We start from the raw sequence: 19244 nt of genomic DNA, 5'->3' as shown, positions 1-19244 counted from the left end.
CCATAAGGTGACGGTGTGGATTGGTACACGTACCAATCACGTGATTGGTACACGTGATGGGTCAAGCTCATGGAGGTTCTCGTAAACAAGAGCTGAGAACGATTCTTTTCACTATTCTTCAGAAGTTTAGGATGTGTTCGAGTGGTCATTCATCCAGCATTAGACTACGTAAGTCTATACTCTAGCGCAGTAATTGCAGTTCTCTATTATAATTAATTCTTGGATACATGGCAGGTATCTGTTACTGACTTCATGAGTAATGTCAATACAGTTTCAATTTCCCTTCTCATTCTCGTACTTTCCCTCTCTCTTTTTCCTTCCTCTTCTTGGACAGTATTTGTCCCTCTTATCACCTTTCTCCCCTCTCCTCCCAGGGGGCGGGGAGGAAACGGGCACTCTGCGGGCGGTGTAGGCTACCAGAGACTAGTTTCTATGTCGGCTCCAGTGTCGGACTGCCACATGGATAGCGGCCGCTGGGAGGAGTTTGCCGGCATCCTCTTTCGCAAGCTCCCCCCCCCCACCCTCTCCTCGCCTCTCACTTCCCTCCTTCCTCTATTTTACTATGTACTTATTCGTTTTATCCCGGTTATCTACGAGGCAACAGGAAAAGCACAACCAGTAGTAAGAAATAGAGGGAAACTTAATGAAGTCAAAAGTGTTAAGGAATGTAGTGGAGGAAAGAGACAGGGAGGAGGACTAAGGTGGGTGGTTTGAGGGAAGGAGAGAAGGGTTTAAATGCCTACTTAGACACCGCCAAAGCCGGACGATTGCACGGCTTCCTCTTCAGTTTCCCGCAGTGACTGTCACTCGATATTTGGGCCCCCTTCCTCCTGTCCCAAGAGACTGGTACTGACCTAACAGTGACTACGGCGAGTGAGGTCTACCACTTTATGTCAGTCTACAATCCTTATTGTACTGTTCCGTTTTATTGGACTTTCCTTATCGTATCTAGCCATGAAGAACGTAATCAAGATAAAGCACTAAGCAATTACTGTTAAATAGCACTTGGAAGGGATGTAAGAAAAAGGATTTATGATAGGGAGGAAAGGGATAGTTCCAAACCACTTTGTTGGTCGGGGATTGAAAGCCGATCTGCTGGAAGCAAGGCCGTCGTTCTATGGTCCTTGCCTACCGTAATCATATCATTCTCAAGTGCAGTATAGTCGCCATGAACTTATGGATGGAGGTGTCTTCCTCGACTACTACTTTCAGTACATTCCACTTTGTTCCTTCCTCCGTCCGTCCTTCCGTTCCTCTCTCATCCACTCCCATTCCACCGATTCTGTTATTCTATAGTGCAAGCATTACCAGATCGGATCTCGGACATCGGCAGTCAACTTACCCTACACTCCTGCCTCCAGCGACTGTTGAGAAGTTACTAGCAGGGAAGGAGAATACTCTACTGCTACAGTTCAGTCAATTACAAGAATATAGAGCATGACACTTTTTTCGGAAGACTTTTAGTTTAGTTCACTTATTATGCACCCCATACCCATCTTGTGGGCGGTAGTGGAAAGGGTTACAGAGGCACATAATGGGCTCAGGAACTGAACCCCACAATTCATTTAGCTAAGCAAGTTACAATTTTTGGAAGAGAATTGACTCCCTCGATTACGTTGAAGAACAAGTGTCGTGGATTCGGCCCCCTGTTCGCAGCTCTTGCGAACAGTCCCCCAACCCCTACCATCTCCGACCATTAAAGTGGTTGGGCACTATTCCGTGTGTCCATTTCTTTATCAATAAGGGAGAAGGTGTCTGTGTCTATTCGAGGTATCTTCTTGAGGTTATCTTGAGATGATTTCGGGGCTTAGCGTCCCCGCGGCCCGGTCCTCGACCAGGCCTCCTCTTTGTTACACCCCTCCCCCCCCAGGAAGCAGCCCGTAGCAGCTGTCTAACTCCCAGGTACCTATTTACTGCTAGTTAACAGGAGCATCAGGGTGAAAGAAACATTTTGCCCATTTGTCTCTGCCTCCACCGGGGATCGAACCCGGAAACTTAGGACTACGAATCCGAAGCGCTGTCCACCCAACTGTCAGGCGCCCGAAGCAAGTAAGGGCCAGACGCTCGGGGCTAGCCTCAGCAAGCTTTGCAGGGTGACTGGTCTCCCTCTGGGGATGGTCATAGGCGGTCTTGGTCGAGCCCCACGCGCCAACATTGCCTCAAATAGCAAGTTACAATAATTTCCAGTCCCGCTAAATTCTAGGCTCCTTATGCAGGTTATTTATTGACAGTGTTTAGTGAAATGTTTACAGTGATGAAGGGAAAGTGGTGAAGTGTAGAGGTGGTGAAGAGCAGGGAAGGTTGTAGATAGGAGACCCAGTGGCGCCCGGGCAGTGAGGATGATAACAGAGATTAAGACAACATTTAGGGACGATGTAATGAGAATTACAAGGAGCCGGTCGGCCGGGCGGACAGCACGCTGGACTTGTGATCCTGTGGTCCTGGGTTCGATCCCAGGCGCCGGCGAGAAACAATGGGCAGAGTTTCTTTCACCCTATGCCCCTGTTACCTAGCATTAAAATAGGTACCTGGGTGTTAGTCAGCTGTCACGGGCTGCTTTCTGGGGGTGGAGGGGACACTAAAAGCCCCGAAATCATCTCAAGATAACCTCAAGATGGTTGTGTCTTGTGAAGATGGTTACAGTGATGAAGATGAAGACAGGTGTACTGGTGTAGTGAAGATGTGTGTGGGAGTCAACCCTGCTACACCAGTGCACACATATGTGATAAATAAGCTACAAATTGAAATAAAATACAATAGACGAATTTATCTAAAGAAGAGCAGAGAGGGTAGAGGCAAATCTCAATAAATAGCGTGACAAAAACAAGAAACAATGAAGCAAGGGGAAGAGATGACAGGATGTGAGGGAGAGAGGTGTGAGGGATGTGAGGGACGTGAGGGAGAGAGGTGTGAGGGATGTGAGGGAGAGAGGTGTGAGGGATGTGAGGGACGTGAGGGAGAGAGGTGTGAGGGATGTGAAGGACGTGAGGGAGAGAGGTGTGAGGGATGTGAGGGAGAGAGGTGTGAGGGATGTGAGGGAGAGAGGTGTGAGGGATGTGAGGGATGTGAGAGGTGTGAGGGATGTGAGGGATGTGAGAGGTGTGAGGGATGTGAGAGGTGTGAGGGATGTGAGAGGTGTGAGAGGTGTGAGAGGTGTGAGGGATGTGAGAGGTGTGAGAGGTGTGAGGGATGTGAGAGGTGTGTGAGGTGTGAGGGAGAGGAGGGGAGAGTTTTATAATTTTTGTGTAAAGAGAAGAGAGTAAAAAGTGGGTTCCCATGGGGGCAGAGGGAGAGTAAGGGCAGGCAGAGGGAGAGGAAGGGCAGGCAGAGGGAGAGGAAGGGCAGACAGAGGGAGAGGAAGGGCAGGCAGGGGCAGTGAGCAAGAGAAATGGAGAAAGGAGAGGCAGGAGAGCAAAAAGGCAAGATGGATGATTCCGAGGGAGAGGAGAGGAGAGGGTGGAACAGATGAGTGTGCAGAAGGGGAATGGTGTGTGAAGGTGACAGTGTTGATGGTGAGTGTGAAGGTGACAGTGTTGATGGTGAGTGTGAAGGTGACAGTGTTGATGGTGAGTGTGAAGGTGACAGTGATGATGGTGAGTGTGAAGGTGACAGTGTTGATGGTGAGTGTGAAGGTGACAATGATGATGGTGAGTGTGAAGGTGACAGTGTTGATGGTGAGTGTGAAGGTGACAGTGTTGATGGTGAATGTGAATGCGAGTGTGAAGATGATAGTGTGTGTGTGTATTCTCCTAGTTGTATTCACCTAATTGTGCTTGCGGGGGTTGAGCTCTGGCTCTTTGGTCCCGCCTCTCAACTGTTAATCAACAGGTGTACAGATTCCTGAGCCTACTGGGCTCTATCATATCTACATTTGAAACTGTGTATGGAGTCAGCCTCCACCACATCACTGTCTAATGCATTCCATCCGTTAACTACTCTGACACTGAAAAAGTTCCTTCTAACGTCTCTGTGGCTCATGTGGGTACTCAGTTTCCACCTGTGTCCCCTTGTTCGCGTCCCACCAGTGTTGAATAGTTTATCCTTGTTTACCCGGTCGATTCCCCTGAGGATTTTGTAGGTTGTGATCATGTCTTCCCTTACTCTTCTGTCTTCCAGTGTCGTAAGGTGCATTTCCCGCAGCCTTTCCTCGTAACTCATGCCTCTTAGTTCTGGGACTAGTCTAGTGGCATACCTTTGGACTTTTTCCAGCTTCGTCTTGTGCTTAACAAGGTACGGGCTCCATGCTGGGGCCGCATACTCCAGGATTGGTCTTACATATGTGGTGTACAAGATTCTGAATGATTCCTTACACAGGTTCCTGAACGCTGTTCTGATGTTAGCCAGCCTCGCATATGCCGCAGACGTTATTTTTTTTATGTGGGCTTTAGGAGACAGGGATGGTGTGATATCAACTCCTAGATCTTTCTCTCTGTCCGTTTCATTAAGTACTTCATCTGCTATTCTGTATCCTGTGTCTGGCCTCCTGTTTCCACTGCCTAGTTTCATTACTTTGCATTTACTCGGGTTGAACTTCAACAGCCATTTGTTGAAACATTCACTCAGTCTGTCTAGGTCATCTTGTAGCCTCCTACTATCGTCCTCAGTTTCAATCCTCCTCATAATTTTTGCATCATTGGCAAACATTGAGAGAAACGATTCTATACTCTCTGGGAGATCATTTACATATATCAGAAACAGTATAGGTCCAAGGACTGACCCCTATGGGACTCCACTCGTAACGTCTCGCCAATCTGAGACCTCACCCCTCACACTGACTCGTTGTCTCCTGTTGCTTAGGTACTCCTTTATCCAATAAAGTACCTTCCCTTTCACTCCAGCCTGCATCTCCAGCTTTTTCACTAGCCTCTTGTGTGGTACTGTATCAAAGGCTTTCTGACAATCCAAAAATATGCAGTCTGCCCACCCTTCTCTTTCTTGCCTTATTTTTGTTGCCTGGTCGTAGAATTCAAGTAACCCTGTGAGGCAGGACCTGCCATCCCTGAACCCATGTTGATGCTGTGTTACAAAGTTCTTTCGCTCCAGATGCTCCACTAGCTTTCTTCGCACAATCTTCTCCATCTCCATGTATGTGTATGTGTGTGTGTGTGTGTGTGTGTGTGTGTGTGTGTGTGTGTGTGTGTGTGTGTGTGTGTGTGTGTGTGTGTGTGTGTGTGTGTGCGTGCGTGCGTGCGTGCGCGCCCGCGCCAGTACAACATGTAGCACTCTCTGGAGCTGCTCTTACAGTAATGGTGTCTATTGTGTCTCTCGTGAAGAGCGATATGCGATGAAGATGAAGGAAGTAGAGATGGAGGGGAGGAGGCGGAGGCGCTGCGCTTGCTTGCACTCATCATCTGGTTACTACACATGGTCTATAGGAATTATATTACAACCTGAGAACTATAAATATAAATTCTTGACCACTGGTGACACTGGTGGAAGCACCACGAGACTCCTCCCTCCAGGGCAGTATTCATGCAGTCTTCGGAGATCTCTCACACCGCTGTATTGCTCCATATTGTTTAATTATTGCAATGACAGGGCGCTTAGAACAAGACATGTTGAAGTTTTCCCTTCCTACAAGAAATGGAAAATATTGAGCAATTTACCGAGCCGGGTGAGGTGTCTCCTTCGACGCATGGTAAAAATAACCCCGAGATTAATGACCCTCGTGGGAAACGAGAAGAGGTTTCAGGAGGAAATATTTAAGCATCAAAATCATCAAAGTTTCCCTCATCCAGAGCGGAGCCGGACCCTCCCGGAGGCAGGGAGGACAACGCTTGATCTATCAGGCAAAAATAAAACCACGTTATAAAAAGCGCGATAATTGAGACAGTTCTTATTAAAACACCTTTACGTCCTTTCCTCACGCTAATAAATCTGAGAGGTGATTCACCTCGAGGGAAGGCGAGGGAAAGTAAAGGAACGGAAGGAGGAGGAGGAAGAGGAGGTGGAAGAGGAAGATCTCTGCTCTAAATTAATTGGACGATTCGTCACGATAGACGGAGCGAGAAGGCACGCCGTTGCCTTGTGTATTAAACACCTGAGTAAGGCAACTTTAGTCTATCGTATGTGAGCAATATTTTAGCGTACTGGAGTAAAGGTGTTGTGTCGAGTGGAGAAGTGGGAGGCAAGACCCAGTTCGTCTTGATGAAGTGATCAGGATGCTACAGGGACGAGGCGTAGTGGTCGCAAGACCCAGTCGTCTTGCTTAAATAGTTAAGTTGGTTAAATTTCTGTCGCAGTACCGAAACGGTGCTGTCAGCTGGGGCTACCAGCTGGGGTTTGCATATGAACTGCGTCATACATATGTGAAACATTAAAACATACCAATGACCTTATTTACGAGGCACTCCTCATGCACCCAGGGTATGGACCATTCCGACACACACCTAGGTATACTCACCCAAGGTATGGACCATCCCGACACACTCACACACACACACACAGGTATACTCACCCAAGGTGTGGACCATCCCGACACACTCACACACACCTAGGTATACTCACCCAAGGTGTGGACCATCCCGACACTCACACACACACCCAGGTATACTCACCCATGATGTCTCTCCAAGCTCCAACTTCAGCTCCTGCTGCATTTTCTGTTATCCACACTTAATACAAGGTCTCCTGAATTTTTATTTCGTACTTTTCAAGCTGCGAATTCAAACTAGCCTCGACTACCTCTTCCTCTAAATCATTCCTCTAATTCAGAACTCTTATACAAGAAGTGCTTCCTCACTTCCCTGTTACCTGTTAGACTTGTCTGAATTACTAACTTCCACCTCTGATTATATTATTAATCCTGCCAATCATTTAATTTTTGTTCTCCTTGTCAACTAACCTGTCCCAACATCAAGAAGCATCATTCACCACGTTGTAATTGTTCCTTACAAAGGTGTTTGCGATTCCTGTTTCCCGTCCTCAATTACTGCTGGTAAGATGAACACCTCGGCTCTTTCCTCCAGTGATGCGCGTCTATCAGTTATCCCACTCTGCTGCCTCATCGTTTCTTTCACGGTCATTAAATGGAACACTCGCCTAATACCTTCATGTTTGGATTTCAAGAGACTTAAAATTTGTATGTGGAACTGTAATTTGAACAATAATATTTTTCACTCGTGGTTTACGCACTGCTGAGAGATTGTCTATGTCGTGATCACGTCCCCTCCGTGTCTTCTTGTACTAATAACTTCATTCGGGTTCCTTTAACCTTTCTTTGTACAGAAGCTCCCTCCATTCCGGGACCAGTATTGTGGCAATCCATTACATTTGTTCATATTTTCGCTGTGGATCTGTAGCTGGACTCTCCGTACGAGGGATGCGTCGCAGAGTTGATATAACACGATGCACAACGCTCTTCAAGCTTCCTTGCCTGCGTATGTAAAAGGTACTCGAATATGCGAGCGAGTTCCCAACCATTATAAACGAGCCTGGCCGCTGTGCTTTGTCCAAACCTCGCCCATCCTTCCCCCACCCCACTGTATGAAATATTTACACTCCAGGCTCCCGACCGCCACAGTGCCTGACCCAGGTGCATACATTACCTGGCCACAGTCCTAATTACGCCTTCCCGCCCTTCTCATTTATTCATAGTGCTGGATAATGGCCAGGCTTAAGTCCTCCTGTACGCCCACAGAGCCATAAGCACAAAGCTTGTGTACCGCCTTGCTCTGATGTACCCAATCCTCTGCTCTCTCTAGGGAGGCGAGGCGTCTTGGCACTTACTTGTCACCTCCACAGCACGCTCGCAGGATAATAGTAAAGGTTTGTTAATGTGTCGACGTATTATTATGAGGGAGTTAGGGAGGAAGATGAATATGGTGCCAGAGGCCTAAATGAGTGAGAAAGAGTTAGAAAACGAGTCAGTAATCATGGGTCTTATTCTTACCTTTCTCCTTATGCTTACATGCGTCTCGCCTTTCATCTCACTTTCCTACCTTATTTGTCTCTTCCACTTTCTATCACACGACGTGATAATGGTTCAGGACGGACCAAAACGTCGACGTTTCTTTATTTTCTGGTGTGTAGTATAGTCGTCATATCTACAGCCCCGTTATTGTGACTCACTGCCGACAATCACGAGTGTGTGTGACAGCACACGAGAAAAAGCGCGAGTTAAAAAGGATGAAGCAAGCTAAAGTACCACCAATTGGGTCAACTCCTTATGAGAGTGCCGGATTACTAAGTTCACTAGATAACCCACTTACAGGCTCTAGAGCCACTGTAACACTGGGTGCAATGTCACCATTGTAACATTTGCCACAAACACTGCTGCTACCACTGTAACGTCTATGATAATCACCTGCCAGTACACACACCACATCGAACACTTTATGTAGGGCATACGTAAATCTGTGTATCTATGTATTTACGTATGTTGGTTAGCTTAGCATTTTAAAAGCACCGAATCACCTTCTGTGGTTGGAATCACCTTCTGTGGTTGATTGTTCAATAAACCCTTGAACTATATGTTTAACACATCTCTAACCCTGTCCATGGAGGACAGAAGAAAATGTATATATGCTGGTTAGCATTGTAAATGTGTGGCCACGTCTGTGGTAGAAAATAATAATAATAATAATAATAATAAAAGTACACACACTCCACACTGTTGCTGCAGCCAGCGTCTCCGTCAGCCAGTACACACTATGACTATGACTCGACTATGACTATGAAAAACGGTTTACACACGACTCACAACTGATTTCGTTCGAACACTTCTCGAACAAGTAGTTCACTGACGAATTTTGTTCGAACCACAACGCTATAAATGCTTCACCCACGTACTACAAATACAAATAATTACCAACAGAACCTAAACACCTAACCTATGCCTATATATGCACAATATGCTAATATATTATAATATTAATCTATATTTGAGAAAATTGCCGTTTTGAATGAACAGCATGTTAAAATTTAAGAATGCGTCTGTGGGGTTAACCGCTGGATGGAATGATTAAGTCGAGGACGGATTGGGTTGCTCATACGCCTGAAGAATTATTGACAAAATCGTGGGCTCAAGCACTCGCACGCACGCGCGTACACGCGTAAACTGATGCACACACACACACGTACACGCAAAAGCGCGCACACGCACGCACTTTCATACTTGGTGTATACTGATGACCTCAGCTGGAGTGGCTGTTCCGTCGGCAACAGGTGGTCGAGAGGACTTAATAATCAAGACAATGGCTGATTGTCCTCGTCAGTATGTCTGTCCATCTTCATGTCTGCCTGCCTTACTTTTTATGTCTGTCAGCCTCTTTACCCAACCACTTGGGCTAGACGGTAGAGTGACGGTCTCGCTTTATGCAGGTCGGCGTTCAATCTCCGACCGTCCAAGTGGTTGGGCACCATTCCTTCCTCCCCGTCCCATCCCAGGGGGCAGATTCACGAAGCAGTTACGCAATTACTTACGTACGTGTACATCTTTCCTCAATCTTTGACGGGTTTGTTTACATTTATTAAGCAGTTTACAAGCATGAAAACTTCCCAATCAACTGTTGTTATTGTTACAAACAGCCTCCTGGTGCTTTGGAGCTCATTAACTGTTTAATAATTGTAAAATAAAGTTTCCAAAGACCGAGAAAAGATGTACAGGCACGTAAGTGCTTGCGTAACTACTTCGTGAATCTGGCCCCAGATCCTTATCCTGACCCCTTCCAAGTGCTATGTAGTCGTAATGGGTTGGCGCTTTCCCCTGATAATTCCCTCCCTCCCTTCTTACTCTTGCCTTTCCTATGTTTACCTCAGTATGCCTATCTGCCTGTCTGTCTGTGTTTACCTCGCTGCCTATGGCCACCATATTTTATTCAATTACACTATGTTTAACTCTCAAACCTCTGATAACTGTCAATTAATAACGTTATCAACATGCGCATATACATGCGTTTATTAACCTAAATTTAGTAACTAACGAAAGCCGGGTTGATCGGTTGTTAGACGTACAAAATATTGCAACATTCATTGCCATTACGGGTTCCGAAGAGTTGGTGAAAATTTTATATAAATATATCGATGGAGTACATTACAACACACAGAGATCACACTAACGTGATGCATCAAATGAACAAATCCACGTAGAACGTAGCTCAGTCGATTAAGGCAGTGTCTGGGATGCTCCCAGACGCAGGTTCGAATCCTCATCACTGCCCTTGTGGATTTGTACATTACCTCTGGTAATGTTGCACAGCCGCGACCCATCGTGTGATGAGGGCAATTGTTGGGAGATCGTCTTATAGGCCTACTGAAGGTTCTCTGGCCACTAATACCTCTAGAAGTATGCCTGACTGCGTCCTCGTTCTGAAGAGGGATTAATTTGGCAGTCTCGAGAGAGTTAGACACGACGGAGAGAAGACCTGACCTGGGCACGGCGCTGTTGTGGTCCTCGGGTCCGCGTGAGGAGGAGGGGGGGGGGGTGGTGATCCAGGAGCGTCCCCACTGCTACACCTGATCAACCAGGCTGTGACTCATACGTCAAGCTGCGAGCAGCCGCGTTCAACAGCCTGGTTGATCAATCCAGCAACGAGGAGGCCTGGTCGACGACTAGGCCGCGGGGTCGCTGAGCCCCGGAATCACCTCAAGGTAACCTGAAGGTAAGGTAAGGTACACCCCCTACTCCCACACAAGACACCTCCAACACCCCTCCACCCCCCCCCCCCCACTGCACACCTCCAGCACTTCTCCGCCACACCCACAACACACCTCAAACACCCCTCCACCACTACCCCTACCCGCTCCCCCCAACACCTGATCACTGTATTAACAACCGCCCTCACTCGTGTTTACCTCCTGCAAACAACAAACTGGACTCCAAGATGAGCGCTACTCAAGTGTTGTTTCGCAGTTGATCAAAAAACAAAATTGGAACGCCTCAGCTGTCTTAACTTGATAGACAAGCAACAGATGGCGTTAAATTCTGTGACTGCGGTGGGAGTTGGCCGGCGTACAGTGGCACGCGTATTGACTTGTGATCAATATAACAGCCTGGAGGAGTGTTGCATGTTGAGCACGTGCCTGTGTGTGACCGTGATTGATTTGTTTATATATAGCTATTCCATTATACACAGGTGATTATGGAATATGGTTCACTCATCAGACTACCTCCTACGACAACACAAATGTGCCAATATATTAAACCGTTCAGATTTTTCACTTCACTTTCCTTGTGTCTACTTCAGTATAACTTAATTAAGATTATTCAATAATTGGAGATGACAGGTACCGGAAGGGAAGGGAAGGGAATTATCAAGGGAAAAGCGCCTAGCCATTACGACTATATAGCACTTGGAAGGGGTCAGGATAAGGGTTTGGGATGGGACTGGGGGGAAAGAGGAAGGGCCCAACCACTTGGCCGGTCGGGGATTGAACGCCAACCTGCATGAAACTAGACCGTCGCTCTACCGTCCAGCCCAAGTGGTTGATGACAGGTACCGGAGACGACGGCATCGTGTGGAGGTCCTCTCTACAAGACGCCTGGCGGAAGGGAGTAAAGAAGCGGCTTCCACACTCCATTGATATATTTATAAGCAAGAAAAGTGTTTACAATAGTTTCCCATATTTGAACATTATAAACACAGGACACTCCACGGGGAGATATTTGCTCTAGTAACCACTAACTTACGGTGTATTAATATGTCTCTCTATGCTGTGCAAGCCCTCCATGCTGGGGACTTCCAGTTGGAAGTGTGGAAGTAGACGCTGGCTGTAGCAACAGTGGCTGCTGGAGGTTAGTGGCTGTAGACGTCTGCGAATTTCAAGTCGTAGGGTTGTATTAGTTGTAGTAGTAATGATAGCAAAAATATGGGTAAAACATGTTTAATTGGTAGTTGTAGCAGAAGTTGCAGTAGTGTATTAAAGACAGCAACGAGAGATTGAGGGAAGGAGGGCGGGAGGGATCGAGGGAGGTATAGGTTGTGGAAGGGAATGATTTAAGAAGATGTAACGGTGCACCAAAGGAAAGTGGGAGAGAGATGGGGAGGAGAGAGACAACGGAACAGAGTGAAGAAGGTTAATCAGAAGAGAAAGACAGACAGACAGACTGCTTCACCTGGGTAACTCTAGCGCGCACACACACACACACACACACACACACACACACACACACACACACTCCCTCCTCCCCCACCCTCAGCCCAGGCATAATGGACGCTTAATTACAGGTACAATACACCTTTGTTTCCACCAGGCATATTTAATCCTATTACTGCAATGCCTCGTCAGAACTCGCCTGTTGACTACCTGGTTGGACCACGTTAAGGGGCCATTTACGCTTGGTATTATTAACTTGTGTTTTCTCTTTCTCGTAGACCAGTTGTTCCACATGTCATTGGCGTCTCATTTATATATCTTTGTTTACAAATCTACATATTCATCTATCTCTGGAGATAAGTTTTCAAATTGTTGCTGATGTGTTTAGTTTATAGCCCTGTAAGCCTTACCTGTAATGGGTGTGAAGAGGGTGGGTTCACTCTCCAAGTCCGGCCGAAAGCTAGCCGTGCCTAGTGGCAACTTGATCATTAAGACTGTTGCTTTCAGCAGCCCGCAGACCCTAGTATCCTTTACAACCCTGCTGGTTGATACCTGGTTGATGGGGTTCTGGGAGTTCTTCTACTCCCCAAGCCCTGCCCGAGGCCAGGCTTGACTTGTGAGAGTTTGGTCCACCAGGCTGTTGCTTGGAGCGGCCCGCAGGCCCACATACCCACCACAGCCCGGTTGGTGCGGCACTCCTTGGAGGAATAAATCTAGTTTCCTCTTGAAGATGTCCACGGTTGTTCCGACAATATTTCTTATGCTTGCTGGGAGGGTGTTGAACAACCGCGGACCTCTGAACCTTGTACCTTGTACATCCTGCAACAATTTTTTAAATTTCCTCTTGTAAACATCAACTCTTGTTCTGACAACATATTCGTTGAAAGGTGGATGTTTATTATTGTTTATATCTGGATCCTAAACAACGAGTGTATAATGTATTAAACAACGAGTGTATAATGTATTATGGCTCTCGTCTTCCAGGGAATATAATGTGCGTGCTCTCACACACGATAATTTAGGGGCTTTACCGAGGCTCAGTTTGCAGTGTGTGTTTTGTATTCATTTTAGTTCAGATCTCTCTCGTGCTTCAAAGTGGACGCTGGCCATTGATCAGTATTAGAAACCGAACACCACAAGTTCTTTGAGTAGCAGGAACATTGTGATGCAGCATTGTGGTGCAGCATTGTGGTGCAGCATTGTGGTGCAGCATTGTGGTGCAGTATTGTGGTGCAGCATTGTGGTGCAGCATTGTGGTGCAACATTGTGGTGCAGCATTGTGCTGTAGCATTGTGGTGCAGCATTGTGGTGTAGCATTGTGGTGCAGCATTGTAGTGCAGCATTGTAGTGCAGCATTGTGGTGCAGCCTAGTCTAGAAGCTCCTCATAATCCATCCCATCAATTTCCTGGCTGATGCTACATTTGCTTTCTATACTTTCTTCTTTTGAGGCGACCCGGTTGCCTACTTCATCCGTTTATCTTCTTAATTGCTCAATTGCTAAGTAAAAGACTAACTAAAACTGACAACCCATTCACGTCCTATTTGTATATCCTGGTAATTTTCAGCGTCTTCTACCGAGGTAATTGTCATGCTGGTCTTGGTGTCAGGAAGATCACGAAGCTGTCACTCGCATTTCTGGTAAGTGTGATGTGACGAGAGGGTAGTGTTTTTTTTTTTTTTGCAGGGATATTCCTATGCTGGAATATTGTGTGGAGGCGGCAGCCTCTACAACCTCTACAGTAGAGGGAGGAAGGGCTGCCCTGCAATGCCACTGCAGGGCAGCCCTTCCTTGCTCCTACTAAGCCTATGGCTGGCCCACTAAGTGATACTTGTTTCCTGTTTCTGATTTACTTTGGTGGTGTATGAGTATTTATGACTCGTATGTTCGCTTCAGTAAGATTATGAACAATGTGTTTAACAACTTCTTCAGCTCTGTTGAATCCAAGTTGAAATCTTATTGGGTTTGTAACTGTGCATTGTGTTAGATAATGTTCCAGTGGTATGTCGGGCATTTCTCTACAGTGCTGACATTTGCAAAGGGCGTGTGGTGGGCATGTAGTGGGCGGGTGTTGTGGGTGTGTGTTGTGGGCGTGAGAGCACAAGAGGGAGAGAGAGAGAGGGAGCGAGAAACGAGAGAAGCTTATGAATGATAACAAACATACAGGTCATCCAGTAAGGTTAGCAGACTTCTAGATGTTACCACTACTCGGCTACAAGTACCTCTGGGAATTTGTAACATCTGTTGATGTAGATTTGACTAAATGTAAACTCTGTCAGCAGAACTATTCGCATACTTTGCGTCATTATATAATGGAATGTGAGAAAATTGCGTAATTCAGAGATAACACCATCAATGGCGTCCTAGAAATGTGTAAGTACTTCATTCATAATGATGTGCTGCCAGGAATCCTAGCAAAGTATCCTAAATTTGCTTACTGTAGGTGCAGCCTGCACATGACTGTAAAGCTGCCGCCCAGTTGGGTGGGTGTGGAGCACATGACTAAAGCTGCCGCCCAGTTGGGTGGGTGTGGAGCAAGACTAGTAACTGTGTGACTCACCATAGATGATAAGTGCCTTGTATAGTGACTGTTGTGAGCCTCTTGTTGAATCACTTGTGACAGAAAAGATTATCGATGTGTATATGTATTTGTGTAAATGATTGTAAATATATGTGCATGTATATATAAAATTAACAATTGTGTAACTAACTTCACAAGATTGTCACTTGCTTAGCTAAACGAACTCTGGGGTTCAGTTCCTGAACCAATTATGTGCCACTGTAACTCCACCACCGCCCACGGGATGGGTATGGGGTGCATAATAAAGAAACGAATAATAAAAACAAAAAAATGGTGTCAAGAGGGCTGGGTGTCGTGAGGGCGGAGTGTCGTGAGGACGGAGTGTCGTGAGGACGGTTGGAGGGTCGTGAAGACATAGGGTTGGGGGTCGTGAAGACATAGGGTTGGGGGTCGTGAAGACATGGGGTTGGGGGGTCGTGAAGACATGGGGTTGAGGGTCGTGAAGACATGGGGTTGGGGGTCGTGAAGACATGGGGTTGGGGGTCGTGAAGACATGGGGTTGGGGGTCGTGAAGACATGGGGTTGGGGGTCGTGAAGACATGGGGTTGAGGGTCGTGAAGACATGGGGTTGGGGGTCGTGAAGACATGGGGTTGGGGGTCGTGAAGACATGGGGTTGGGGGTCGTGAAGACATGGGGTTGGGGGTCGTGAAGACATAGGGTTGGGGGTCGTGAAGACATGGGCTTGGGGCGGTCGTGAAAGGAGAGGAAGCTTACCTTTCGGTCTATTCCTTGGCTTTCTTGCGCCCTTCTCGCCGGGTCTTTGGGAGACAGCGGGAGAGATATTTATGTGTGGCGGTCATGATAGTTTTAAAACAAGCTTTCTGGTAAATTACCTCCGCTACTATTTACTGCGGGAGGTCACGGAGCTTCGTGTCTTCTGCCCTTTGGTTTATGGCTTCTGGACTCGTCTTATATGTAGTTTGGCCTCATTATCAGAAGGATGCCACCAGGTGAGTAGAACAAGCAGGAGTGAGGCACGGAAAACGGGGAACAGGAGCAGGAGGAGACACGAGAAGAAGAGGAGAACAAAAATAGGAGACAGAAAAAACTTACAATTATGTTTATAAAGATCGAAAATTTTATTTCCTATTTATTACATTTTTCACGTGAAAATAAAAATGATAGAGATGGAAGGAAATGATTAAGAATGAACGAGTGTGAGAGGAAATTGGCGTTACTGAAATTGGAAAGAAAGGGAGTATGCTGCCAGCTGACAACAGGGTGAAGACCGTCCTGAAACACAAGGGTTGTAAAGTGTGATTATTAGACATGGAAGAGGGAGAGAGCGAGGGGGCTGGAGGGGAGTGAGTGGGAGAGGGGAAAGAGAGAAGGTAGAGAGGGGAGAAAGGGAAGGTAGAGAGGGGAGAGAGGGACTATGATCAGCTAATAAACTGCTCAGTCTCACACTTGCTGAGTCATTGGACATGTTTGGGAAATTTCAACTTCTAAATATTCAAAAATATAACTTAACGCTACATTTTTCCGTCTCAAATGATCTTTTCATGATACTACATATACATGTGTGCTTGAATACACACATACATGTATACAAACATTCATGAATTCTTGTATACATGCATACATAGAAATTGACATTAAATCAGATAGGGAAAACTAGATTCGGATGCTTTTGATATTACTCGGTATTTACGTCCAAATTGTGTGTGTGTGTATATTATATAGTTATATATATATATATATATATATATATATATATATATATATATATATATATATATATATATATATATATATATATATATATATATTTGTGATGGAAAAAAGAAGTTTAGGTGTTCTGCAGTCCTCCCAATGGCTGGTGTCAATGCCTATCACATTTAAAAAAAAAAAGATGACTGCGTAGCTGTTGTGTCCTGTGGCAAAGTAAGGCAAAACAAGCAAAACAAATAGTATGAACAATGAAACTTAATTAAATTGAAAACAAATTATGAATAAGACAATTCCTTGGCTATGTACAGTGCAAACTCACAAGATTATAAATTCAAAAAAATAACATAAATATTATAGTGGTGATGTTACTCTAAAATGGATAAAGACAAAATTAAATTAACAGGTGCTGAGAATAAAGCGCTGGCTGAGAACATCCACTAATAGACAGAGCGTATATCAGATGGTTGTTTCAGCTTGAGAGCACAGGATATTCTGACTCCAATGGCTGATGCAGGCCCAGACATCGGCTAGGTAGATGGCGCTGAGGTGCAGAAGTGCAGTGGTGCAGACGTCGATTCACCAATCAGAAGCGGGCAGGCTGGAAATGCTAGTTTGGTGATCGGCGACGAGGGAGGGGGGAGGTGGAGAGCGAGTGTGATACGTTTGCGCCTGGCAAAACGTATTTGACTAAATACGTACTACACTTGCTTGTAGTATCTAGATGTTGTAGATGTACTGAAGTAACATGACGATAGGACAGAGCAGGCCAAATTTCTCTTGAAGGAGATTATCATAATATATATATATATATATATATATATATATATATATATATATATATATATATATATATATATATATATATATATATATATATATATATATATACATATATATATATATATATATATGTCTCCTCACAGTGACTGTAGGAAACATCAGCCGCCTCACAGTGACTGTAGGACACATCACCCGCCTCAGAGTGACTGTAGGACACATCACCCGCCTCACAGTGACTGTAGGACACATCACCCGCCTCACAGTGACTGTAGGACACATCACCCGCCTCACAGTGACTGTAGGACACATCACCCGCCTCACAGTCACTGTAGGACACATCACCCGCCTCACAGTGACTGTAGGACACATCACCCGCCTCACAGTGACTGTAGGACACATCACCCGCCTCACAGTCACTGTAGGACACATCACCCGCCTCACAGTGACTGTAGGACACATCACCCGCCTCACAGTGGCTGTAGAACACATCACCCGCCTCACAGTGACTGTAGGACACATCACCCGCCTCACAGTGACTGTAGGACACATCACCCGCCTCACAGTGGCTGTAGGACACATCACCCGCCTCACAGTGACTGTAGGACACATCACCCGCCTCACAGTGGCTGTAGGACACATCACCCGCCTCACAGTGACTGTAGAACACATCACCCGCCTCACAGTGACTGTAGGACACATCACCCGCCTCACAGTGGCTGTAGGACACATCACCCGCCTCACAGTGGCTGTAGGACACATCACCCGCCTCACAGTGGCTGTAGAACACATCACCCGCCTCACAGTGGCACCAGGTGAAACAAAAGGATCTAGATTTATGTTTATTGTTTCTGTAATAACGTTGATAACACTGTTACCTGTATCCTTCCTACTCTCCTCTCACCTCTACCCTCTCCTCTTTTCCCTCTCTCATCCCTCTCCCCTTCTCTCCTCTCCCCTCCGCCCTCGCCCTTCTCCTCCCCCACCCATTTTTTGAAAAGCTTCCTCCTAGCATGTGGATTTCCCACGTGCTGTTTGAAGATGGAGAGCGGCCGGCAGGAGCGGTGACACCTCTTTACCAGGCAGCATGAAGATGCATGTTACCTGCCCTCGCCCCGGGAGTGAGAGGAGAGCTCTGGGAGTGAGAGGAGAGCTCTGGGAGTGAGAGGAGAGCTCTGGGAGTGAGAGAAAAGCTCTGGGAGTGAGAGAAGAGCTCTGGGAGCGAGAGAAGAGCTCTGGGAGCAAGAGAAGAACTCTGGGAGCAAGAGAAGAACTCTGGGAGTGAGAGGAGAGCTCTGGGAGTGAGAGGAGAGCTCTGGGAGTGAGAGAAGAGCTCTGAGAGCGAGAGAAGAACTCTGGGAGTGAGAGGAGATCCCTGGGAATTAGAGGAGAGCCCCGTGAGTGAGAGGAGAGCTCTGGGAGTGGGAGGAGAGCTCTAGGAGTGGAAGGAGAGCTCTGGGAGTGAGAGGAGAGCTCTGGGAGTGAGATGAGAGCTCTGTGAGTGAGCGGAGAGCTCTGGGAGTGGGAGGTGAGCTCTGGGCGTGAGATGAGAGCTCTGTGAGTGAGTGGAGAGCTCTGTGAGCGAGAGGAGAGCTTTGAGAGCGAGAGGAGAGCTCTGGGAGTGAGAGGAGAGCTCTGGGAGTGGGAGAAGAACTCTGGGAGCGAGAAGAGAGCTCTGGGAGCGAGTGGAGAGCTCTGGGAGCGAGATGAGAGCTCTGGGAGTGAGAGGAGAGCTCTGAGAGTAAGAGGAGAGCTCTGGGAGCGAGAGGAGAGCTCTGGGAGCGAGAGGAGAGCTCTGGGGGCGAGAGGAGAGCTCTGGGAGCAAGAGGAGAACTCTGGGAGTAAGAGGAGAGCTCTGGGAGTAAGAGGAGAGCTCTGGGAGTGAGAGGAGAGCTCTGGGAGTGAGAGGAGAGCTCTGGGAGTAAGAGGAGAGCTCTGGGAGACACATGTATTACTGAAGGTCATTTAAGACCTTCAGTAATACATGTGTCAGTCCAATTTTGAAATATGTGTCACCAGAGTGAGATCCATTAAATTCAAAGTGAAGTTGGAAAAAAGACCAGAGACCAGACCAGTTTCAGAGTTACGAATAACTAGAAGACAGAAGAGTTAAGGGAATATGATTACACACAAAATTCTCATGAATATTAAACAGGACAAACAAGGACATTATTTGGAA

At 46.6% G+C, this 19244-nt stretch overlaps 1 protein-coding gene across 1 annotated transcript; it reads right to left on the bottom strand.

The window, feature by feature from the left end:
• Window positions 1-18073: 18073 nt before the first annotated feature.
• LOC138353379 (proline-rich protein 36-like) lies at window positions 18074-19030 on the bottom strand. The gene has a single exon (XM_069306381.1). It carries the CDS (start codon window positions 19028-19030, stop codon window positions 18074-18076), a length of 957 nt encoding a protein of 318 aa, XP_069162482.1.
• Between the last annotated feature and the right edge of the window lie 214 nt (window positions 19031-19244).

Source organism: Procambarus clarkii, chromosome 57, assembly GCF_040958095.1.
Source record: "Procambarus clarkii isolate CNS0578487 chromosome 57, FALCON_Pclarkii_2.0, whole genome shotgun sequence".
Lineage (NCBI taxonomy): Eukaryota > Metazoa > Arthropoda > Malacostraca > Decapoda > Cambaridae > Procambarus > Procambarus clarkii.
Note: the sequence above shows the minus strand (reverse complement) of the source record. Positions and strands in the feature narration are given on the sequence as shown.

Bases quoted from the DNA above. Each gene is read 5' to 3' on its own strand.
- LOC138353379 (XM_069306381.1), bottom strand. From the start codon at position 19,030: ATGACCTTCAGTAATACATGTGTCTCCCAGAGCTCTCCTCTTACTCCC.